Raw genomic sequence first — 10,000 nt, forward strand, 5'->3', positions numbered from 1 at the left:
TAGTTTGAGTGTCTGTTTTTGAGAGTGTGCCATTGTGGTCAGAGTTCCATTCACCCAGCTTTGTTTTAACCCTCCATGCTTCGTCCAGATGTCACCATCTCATGCCTACAGTGTGGCATTCTGCCCCATCCTGGTCCGTACAAGACAATGTGTGTGTGTGTGGGTGGGTGTGGGAGTGGGTGTGGTCGGTGGGTGTGGGGCTGGGTGAGTGTGTGTGTGTGTTTAGCGGGAGTACAATAGACTCTATGCACAGCAGCCATATTGGGAAGAAATTGGGCCTCTTCTTACTTCCTTCACAGGTGTTACCAATGATACTAATGAAGGCTCTGTTCCATTCTGGTCAGGGTGCTGATATTGTGCATGTTGGCTCACTATAAACACTCCATTTTGGTTCCCAAATGGCCCCTTATGGTGGGTGTGTAACTCTGAGAGTGCACAAATGGAACCAAATGGACCCGTAAGGGTCCATTTGGTTCCATTTGTACACTTTCAGAGTTATCGGGGTCCTTGAAAATAAGACAACCACTATGCCACACTAAATGGAACAGAGCCTTAATTAGTATCATTGGTAACACCTGTGAAGGAAGTAAGGAAGGGGCCCAATTCATTCCCAACATGGCTGCTGTGCATAGAGCCTATTTGCAAGTGTGTGTGTGTGCGTGTGTTTCTGTGACGGTGTGTTTTCGCATATGCATGCGTCATTTGTGCGTACATGTGCCCTACACACATGTTTGAGTGTGTGTGTGCGCGTGTGTGTGTGTATACTGTTATGATACACAACATGCGTGTGCTGACCGGCAGTCTGTCCCCACTACCTGCATCCCACAGCAGGCCCCGGACTATCGTCTGTACAAGAGCGAGCCGGAGTTAACCACTGTGAACGAGGAGGTGGACGAGGTCAACGGAGAGGACAAAGACAAGGACAAGACAGACCCTGCTGCCGAGAGCAAAGACGCCACGTCCGCTAAAGGTGCCTCACATTGGACTCGACTCACAATTCAGCCCAATTAGCAGAGGCTCTGGTCCTCGTCCTGAGCGACCTATACAAAGACCTACGGAGGGCCCGGAGCAAAGCGTGATTTATACTTGGTTGCGTGCCGGTGTCCTAGCACTGAAAATAGCCGATCTACAAGCTCACAACTCGAGCATTGTGAGCTTCTAGAAAAGCGCTTTATAGAAAAAAAAAGCGTCCTTTATGTCCCACCTATCAGAGGAGACACGGGATTGTCTGTGCTCTCTCTAACACCAACTGTAGCAGTAGAATACATGGGAATGAGGAATTGGCAAAAAAGCATGACCGGTATCGGTTTCCAGTGGTGGAAAGTAACTAAGTACATTTACTCAAGTACTGTACTTGAGTGCAATTTTGAGGTATTTGTACTTTACTTGAGTATTTCCAATTTCCAATACTTTTACTTCTACTCCACTACATCTCAGAGGCAAATATTGTACTTTTACTCCACTACAATTATTTGACGACTTTAGTTACTAGTTACTTTTCAGATATAAATTATGATATTATGAAACATACATTAACCACTTTAGCCTTATTTTATACCTAGGCTATTTGAAAATAGCAGATCTACAAGCTCACAACGCGTCGCGATGCGACGCGTTGTGAGCTTGTAGATCGGCTATTTTCAAATATTTAGTAATTTTACTTTTGGTACTTTAAGTACATTTTGGTACCAATACTTTTGTACTTTTACTCAAGTAAATTTTGAATTACGGACTTTTACTTGTAACGGAGTACTTGTACATTGCAGTATTGATACTTTTACTTAAGTAAAACACTTGAGTACTTTTTCCACCACTGTCGGTTTCAAACCCTTTCAGTGGAGACACACGTAGATTTCAACTAATCTATCATTTTCACTTTTCCCTTCTCTGTAAAAGACAGATATAACGGAAATAGTCATGTTTATGTTGTGACTTAGCCTGGTTCCAAACCATAGACCCCGCCCACTGTCTGAGCGGACCGCCTCTTGGTCTGGTGTTGAAATGTGAGCCTATAGGATATCTTCGATACAAAAAGTACCGTCCAATGAGAGTCGGGGGTGCGGCTGGGTCTAACGACAAGCCAATCAGCGAATATCTGCTAAAACAAGCTGTGCGATGACGTCAGATGTAGGCGGAGCCGTGGATCTCTTGTGATTGGTTTAGGGAAATTCGAATCCCCTCCCCCTTATAATCGCCGACACTGCAGCCAATGTCAGACTGAAGCTCCCTCCACGCAGCTTCAGGCTGATAATCAGGCTACTTGTGACCAGTGGTGGAAAGTAACGAAGTACATTTACTTAAGTACTGTACTTAAGTACAATTTTGAGGTATTTGTACTTTACTTGAGTATTTCCAATTTCCAATACTTTTCCTTCTACTCCACTACATCTCAGAGGCAAATATTGTACTTTTACTCCACTACAATTATTTGAAAACTTTAGTTACTAGTTACTTTTCAGATATAAATGATTACATTATCAAACATACATTAACCATTTTGGCCCTATTTTATACCTAGGCTATTTGAAAATAGCAGATCTACAAGCTCACAACGCGTCGCATCGCGACGCGTTGTGAGCTTGTAGATCGGCTATTTTCAAATATCTTAGTACTTCTACTTTTGGTACTTTAAGTACATTTTGATGCCAATACTTTTGTACTTTTACTCAAGTACATTTTTAATTCTGGACTTTTACTTGTAACAGAGTATTTCTACATTGCAGTATTGGTACTTTTACTTAAGTAAAGAATTTGAGTACTTTCTCCACCACTGCTTGTGACTGGCTGTGAGCACACATCAAACAGATTGTAACGCCACATGTCACACCTACACACTCGCTGTTAATGCACTGAGGACGAGACTCTTAACGTCTGAGTTAACGTTCCGTTAACAAAGTACCACGGTTTGCATCATTCTAAGCATCGCATTTCCAAATGTACTGCGAAGACGGAATTTGCCTCAACTACACTAATTGTTCACAAATGTGTGGCTGACAGCGTGCCCTGCTCTCCCTAACGCAGTGCCCTCCTACCCCGTGGGCATCGTTCAACCCAGGACCAAATCTCCCATGAGCCCCCCTGAGTCGTCCACCATCGCCTCTTACGTCACGCTGAGGAAGACCAAGAAACCTGAGCCCAGATCAGTAAGTCTGCCTCGTAGTAGCATCAAAAGGAGGAGAGGGAGAGAACTGTGCTGAACGAAAAACATGCATATAGATGAGATAGGAGCTGACTTAAAGGATCTTGTTTGAAATGACCAAACCTGCCTACCGATGACGTCACTGGTAGGCAGGTTTCTGAACTGAAGAGATCACTATTTGCAAATGGGCAAAGCCAGATTTTTTACGGTGTGGCTCTGCAGGAGGATAACCGTCTGTATGTCTGTGTCTCTGTGTGTGTGTCTGTGTGGTATTATCTCAAGCCGATCAGTTCACATATGTTTTATACTTTTTGAAATATGTTAACTTTAATTGCATAAAGGAAATCAATGGGGCTTGGATCAGGCTGAAACTTTGCCTAAATTTGGAGTCATGTGTCATCGATCAACATGATTCAAGTATTTATTTACATTTTGGATGTCTCCACAGAAATGTAGCTTTTTGGGGCAGTGTAACCGCCCCCTATAAGTGAGGTTTGGACACCGTGATTGGCCAATTGTCTACAACGCTGTCTACAACCCTAACCCTTCCACAGTCAATGCAAATCTATACTTTTGCAAAGTCAGCCAATCACATTACAGCTAGTGTCATCACCACTAGCTGTAATGTGATTGGCTGACTTTGCAAATTCAGGACTGTGATTGGCTAGCGAAACACATGGCACATGTGCAGCCCTATGAATAGCAGTATGGACTTAAAAAAACACTTTTATGTTTTTTTTTTAAGTGAATCACTTCCATCACTGTGATGACCACTGTGACCACACCACCCACTTCACACTGGGTGTGATTTTTGGGGCGGTGTAGCCGCCCCCTATAAGTGAGTTTTGGATACCGACCAAAACATTTGTGTACCCCCTAACCCTTCCATTGTTAATGCAAATCGATACTTTTTTCATATCAGCCAATCACATTACAGCTAGTGTCATCACCACTAACTGTAATGTGATTGGCTGACTTTGCAAATTCAGGACTGTGATTGGCTAGCGAAACACATGACACATGTGCAGCCCTATGAATAGCAGTATGGACTTTAAAAAAAGTTGTTTATCCTTTTTTTAGTGAGTGAGTCATGTTGTGATGACCACACACCGCCCACTTCACACTGGGTGTGATTTTATTACACTTACATTCACATTTTTGGAAGAAAACTAAACAAGATACAGTATATAACAATAATAGCCAATGATCATGATCTATTCTTGGAGATCATAGGGCTGTGGCACTCCAATGTTAACTCTTTAAGACCTGAGAACGCATCTGTGTGTCATTTTTAGATTTCGTTGGGCTATTCAAAAATAGCAGATATACAAGCTCATAGCGCGGCACCGAGTGCCGCGCTATGAGCTTGTAGATCTGCTATTTTAGAAAAATCATGAACAATTTTGTGCAAATCTTTGAATATATATATTTAAAGCGAGCATTTCTAGCTAAAATGTTATTGCTTCTGGGGATTCTACAAATGTCTTCTAAATCAGTTTAAAACAGTTTTCTGAAACACTTATGTTGCTATAATATTAATGTCAGTTTCAAGGAGCCCCACAACGATATGTATTTGGCTGCGGACCCCCATCTAAAAAGAAATGTGTTCCAGGGACCCCCAGAAGCAAAGATTTGAGTAAAAAACAATTGCTTTATAGATATATATTCAAAGATTTTCACAAAAAAATAGCAGATCTACAAGCTCATAGCGCGGCACTCGGTGCCGCGCTATGAGCTTGTATATCTGCTATTTTTGAATAGCCAAAAGTATAAAATATGGATAAAGTGGTTACACAGATGCGTCCCCCGGTCTTAAAGGGTTAATTCAAACCTACCACTCGGTTGCTCCAGAAGAGATATCAACCTAAATGTTTAAAAACAAAAACCATGTCAGAGGGATTTTTTTTTTGTTGGGGGGAGGAGGACAGTGTCTGGGTCTATTGCGTCACAGCTGTGGATAACTTTAGAATCTCTCCACAGGACCGGCCCCGCAGTGCAGTGGACCAGATGGGAGCCGGGGAGAGGGAGGTGGGCCGGGCCAGGATGAGCGTGGAGGAGCAGCTGGAGAGGATGAGGAGGAACCAGCAGGCCGCGCTCAGAGAGAAGAAGAGAGAGACGCCGTCTCGCTCGCCGTCGTTCAACAAGGACAACCCGTGTGCAGTGGTGGAAAAAGTACTATTTTTTTTTTAACTATAGTACTCATTATGCAGAATGTCCCATTTCAAGTTTTCGAATGTATAAAATCTTTTTGACCCCCATTTCAAAAGATATACCAGGGACCCCCATAAGAGAAGATTTTTTACGGCTCTAGCAGTGATTCTCAACCATTTTAATTTCAAGGACCCCCAGTTTGACATGCATTAGAGGCTACGGACCCCCATTTAATGGCATTTCTATCACTTGGACCGCAATTTATATTGTTTATATTGTCAATTTGTCCCTTTGTTTTTCCTTAAGTTTGAGTTTTTTTTTATTTTTATGTTACCTGTCTGTTTTGTGTTTATGTCTGTTTGTTTTTGTTTAAAAAAAAAAAAAGGAAGCTAAATGTACAACTATAACCTGTGCTTCACAATAAAAATATTTGAAATAAAATCTATGTCAATTTAACTCTGAGAGTGTACAAATGGAACCAAATGGACCCGTTAGGGTCCATTTGGTTCCATTTGTACACTCTCAGAGTTACAGACCCATAAGGGTCCATTTGGTGCCTAATCTATCATTTAGCTGGGGACCCCCTGGAACTCCCTCAAGGACCCCTGGGGGTCCCCGGACCCCACTTTGAGAACCAATGCTGTAGGGCTCAAATGGTTAATGTATGCTTCAAAAATAAATGTAGGGGAGTTAAAGTGCAATATTTGCCTCTGAGATGTAGTGGAGTAGAAGTAAAAGTACTGAAAACTGGAAATACTCCAGTAAAGTAAAAATCACACCCAGTGTGAAGTGGGCGGTGTGGTCACAGTGGTCATCACAGTGATGGAAGTTGACTTAAACTTCCATCAGAACCCAAAGATCACTATGGCTGAAATGAGAAAAGGGAAAACCGATATTGAGAAGAAAATTGAAAGTCTTCCTAGAACTGGCCCTTTCAGATCAAAGGATATGTCAGAAAAGTCACTTAAAAAAAACATACATGTGTTTTTTTTTAAGTGCATAGTCCTATATATAGGGCTATGCACATGTGTCATGTGTTTCACTAGCCAATCACAGTCCTGAATAGAGTCAGCCAGTGTACAATGGTGGCCAATCACGGTGCAGGGTTAGGGGGGTAAAATGGTGGCCAATCACAGCGCAGGGTTGGGGGGGTACAATGGGTGGGGGGGTACAGTGGTGGCCGATCACAGTGCAGCGAATGTCGATATCCAAACCTCACATATAGGGGCGGTTGCACCGCCCAAAAATACCCCAAAGTTGTACTTAAGTAGAGTACTTGAGTAAATGTACTTAGTTACTTTACACCACTGCCCGTGTGTTATAGTGCAGGTATAAACACACACATGCACAAGTGCTCAGATTTGTGTGTTTGTTTGTGTATGTGTGTCAGGGGTGTCATTTGGTGTCCCATGGGGATTAATCTGATTTTAGACCTGCGTTATTCAATCATCATAATTGTTTTACAGTCCATGATCTTAATCCACACATCTACAGTACATGTGACGAGTGACACGCACGTTATAGTCACGTTTTCTTTTGTGCAACCATACATGAATTGATCGCTTTCAACCTGGCGTCCCTAAAACTTTCACACATTAAAAGTTTAAAAGTTTTAGGGATTTTCTTTTAACCCATTAAGACCTGGAACTGTGTCATTTTTAGATTTGAGCTCAAAAGCATTATTTTACACTTTGGCTATTCAAAAATAGCAGATATACAAGCTCATAGCGCGGCACCGAGTGCCGCGCTATGAGCTTGTAGATCTGCTATTTTTGAAAGATCGTGAAAATGTGTGCAAATCTTTGAATATATATATTTTTAAAGCGAACATTTTTAACAAACTTTGCTTCTGGGTCCATGGAACAAGTGATGGGGGTCCGCAGCCAAATACACATAATTTTGGGGGTCCTTGACATGAAAAAGATTGAGCACCACTGATATAGAAACATACGTTTTTCAGAATACTGTTGAGATTTAGGAGACATGTAGAATCGGCTTCAGGTCTGGGTTAAAGGGATGACTTCACATCCGTCCATTCCTTCTATATATCAGCGTCGAGGGATCATTCCTAAGTTGCGTTAGAGCGCCCTCTTGTGGATTATTTTTGAAAGGACGTAGATCTACGTCCTTAGCAGGGAATTAAGTGGTCACTTTTTTGCCACCCCCCCTAGATTTTTTTCCTGAAATGACCCCTCTGATGTGTTTGTCTCTCCAGAGCCGTGTCCAGGTTGAAGAGACGTCCTCGGCAGACCCTGCCGAGCTCCAGGCTGCTCTCCAGCAGTTGGAGCTGAGCAGAAGCAGAACCACAGACCAGAACCCGGTCCGGACCAGTCCTCCTCCCGAGACCGACTGTAGTCCGACGTCCGGACCGGCAGACAGACAACGGAGTGGAGCGCAGGTTTGGACAGATTATTATCTATTTTTTTGGGGTGGTTTTTAGTGGTGTAAAATAACTAAGTACATGTACTCAAGTACTGTACTTAAGTGCAATTTTGAGATATCTTTACTTTACTGGAGTATTTCCAATTTTCTGTACTTTTACTTCTACTCCACTACATCTCAGAGGCAATTCAGGCAAATATTGTATTTTTACTCCACTACAAATTATTTGAAAACTTTAGTTGCTAGTTACTTTGTAGATTTTGATTATTATTACTACATACATGAATCACTTCAACCCTATATACATTTCGGCCATTTGAAAATAGCCGATCTACAAGCTCACAATGCGTCGCGATGCGACGCATTGTGAGCTTGTAGATCTGCTATTTTCAAAAGGTTTTTATACATTTGAAAACGTGAAATGGGACATTCTGCATAATGAGTACTTTCTACTTTTGGCACTTAAAAGTATTTTGATACCAATACTTTGCAACCGACACATCAATGCGTCTGTTTCCTCGGAAGGACCAGGAGGTGCAGAGAGACGAAGAAGCAAAGCAAGACGAGCCTGAGGAGGTAGAATCAGAGGGAGACAGGACGAGGCCCAGCGAGGAAGAGGACGTGCTGGCTGAGACGGACAGTGCAGACGATGAGGTAGGAGACAAACCCGGCACAGCTACGGACACACTTATGACTCTTAAGGATGATTTGTCACTGCATGTACTCCTATGCGATGGGGCGGCACCAGGGCCGGATTTATAGGAGTTGAGGCCCCTGGGCTACCTAATTTTTTGAGGCCCCCCCTGCGCGAGAGCATTTTTTCTTTTTTTTCTGGCTTTTTTCGATTTTTTTCTGTTTTTTGTTACTTTAATTCGGTTAATTCGGTAGGGTTACTTTACAATTTGATCATAAAAAAACATATATTCAAAAAAGTTGGGGGCCCCTGGGTTGCGGCCCACCGTAGCCCAACGGTAAGTCCGGCCCTGGGCGGCACCTGTCAGCAGGGAGTGTTGGGCGGGAAGAGTAGGATGGAGGCTCTGCGTCCTCCCGGTGGGGGCTCCTCACTGGCAGGTGAGTCAGTAGGAAACAGCAGTGGCAACACACAGAAATGCGTGTGGGGAGGAATCATTTCTTATAATGACACTAAATTGAGGAGAAAAAAATGATAAAAAGCAACCAAAAAAGATCAAAGTTCTATGATAGTTATAATAGACGTTTCCATAATACCATTTTCCATTGTACCACCCCTGAAGGGGGATGTACGTTATGGAAAAAAACGACATGAAGAAAAAACAAATAATACTCAGTCATTCGTGAGCTTCTGACCCTATTCCTAAGGCAGATGCCAGCTACCGTACTGAGAAAACTCCCGCCCCGTCCTCCCCTCACTCGGGAACAAGACCCAGAGATACTTGGAACACTCCTTCACATGGGTTAACCCATTAAGACCTGGAACTGTGTCATTTTTAGATTTGAGCTAAAAAGCAATATTTTACACTTTTGGCTATTCAAAAATAGCAGATCTACAAGCTCATAGCGCGGCACCGAGTGCCGCGCTACGAGCTTGTTGATCTGCTATTTTTGAAAAAACGTGAAAATGTTTGCAAATCTTTGAATATAAATACTTTTAAAGCGAACATTTTTAACTCAAATCTTTGCTTTCTGGGGGTCCCTGGAACAAAATATTTTGATGGGTGTCCGCGGCCAAATACATGTAATTCTGGGGGTCCTTGATATGAAAAAGATTGAGCACCACTGATATAGAAACATACGTTTTTCAGAAAACTGTTGGGATTTAGGAGACACGTAGAATCGGCTTCAGGTCTCAATGGGTTAGGAACCCGTTCCCCACTTGGAGTGGGCCATCCACCATGCTGTATCTGTCCCGGACAAAAAGCTGCAGCTTCCATAATCCAACTGGAGCATTGATGCAGCAACAACCTCTGAAGCCGAATTTGGTGGAATCCATGGATTTGGCTAGAGAGGGCGGTCAGCTGACCGTATGCCCCAGCTTTCACCATTAGACTCACTCAGTTAATCCCATGCCTCTCTCTGCCTCACAAAGCTAATCGCTGATTGTGGCTTTAATGTCCTCTAATCTAATCTGGGACAATAACAGAGGATTTGTGGGACATGTCAAGGATCCAAGTCTGGCTTTAAGGGGCTTATCGTCGGGATTGGGCCCAGGCTCGGTGGCTGGCGCTGGGCTACAATCCAGTGGGACACGGAGCTGGTTGGCTGAGCTGGGTCTTCTGATGGACACAGCTCAACTCATTACTGAGCATCAAAACAAACAACCCTATAGCTTTTGTTGTTTATTTTCCAATT

The 10,000-nt window shown here is 43.0% G+C and overlaps 1 protein-coding gene across 2 annotated transcripts in view; it reads left to right on the top strand.

The window, feature by feature from the left end:
• Positions 1–10,000, top strand: part of plekha5 (pleckstrin homology domain containing, family A member 5) — a 271,083-nt gene that overhangs the window by 252,230 nt on the left and 8,853 nt on the right. The window contains exons 27-31 of one of the 2 annotated variants that reach the window (XM_084050252.1): positions 829–970; positions 2,998–3,143; positions 5,120–5,311; positions 7,506–7,688; positions 8,198–8,326. In XM_084050252.1, the coding sequence (XP_083906378.1) occupies positions 829–970; positions 2,998–3,143; positions 5,120–5,311; positions 7,506–7,688; positions 8,198–8,326 (792 nt within the window). The remainder of the gene's footprint in view (positions 1–828; positions 971–2,997; positions 3,144–5,119; positions 5,312–7,505; positions 7,689–8,197; positions 8,327–10,000) is intronic. The other variant, XM_084050253.1, reaches the window with a different exon arrangement.

This window comes from Gymnoscopelus microlampas (assembly GCF_963454915.1).
Source record: "Gymnoscopelus microlampas genome assembly, chromosome: 23".
In the NCBI taxonomy this organism is placed as follows: domain Eukaryota; kingdom Metazoa; phylum Chordata; class Actinopteri; order Myctophiformes; family Myctophidae; genus Gymnoscopelus; species Gymnoscopelus microlampas.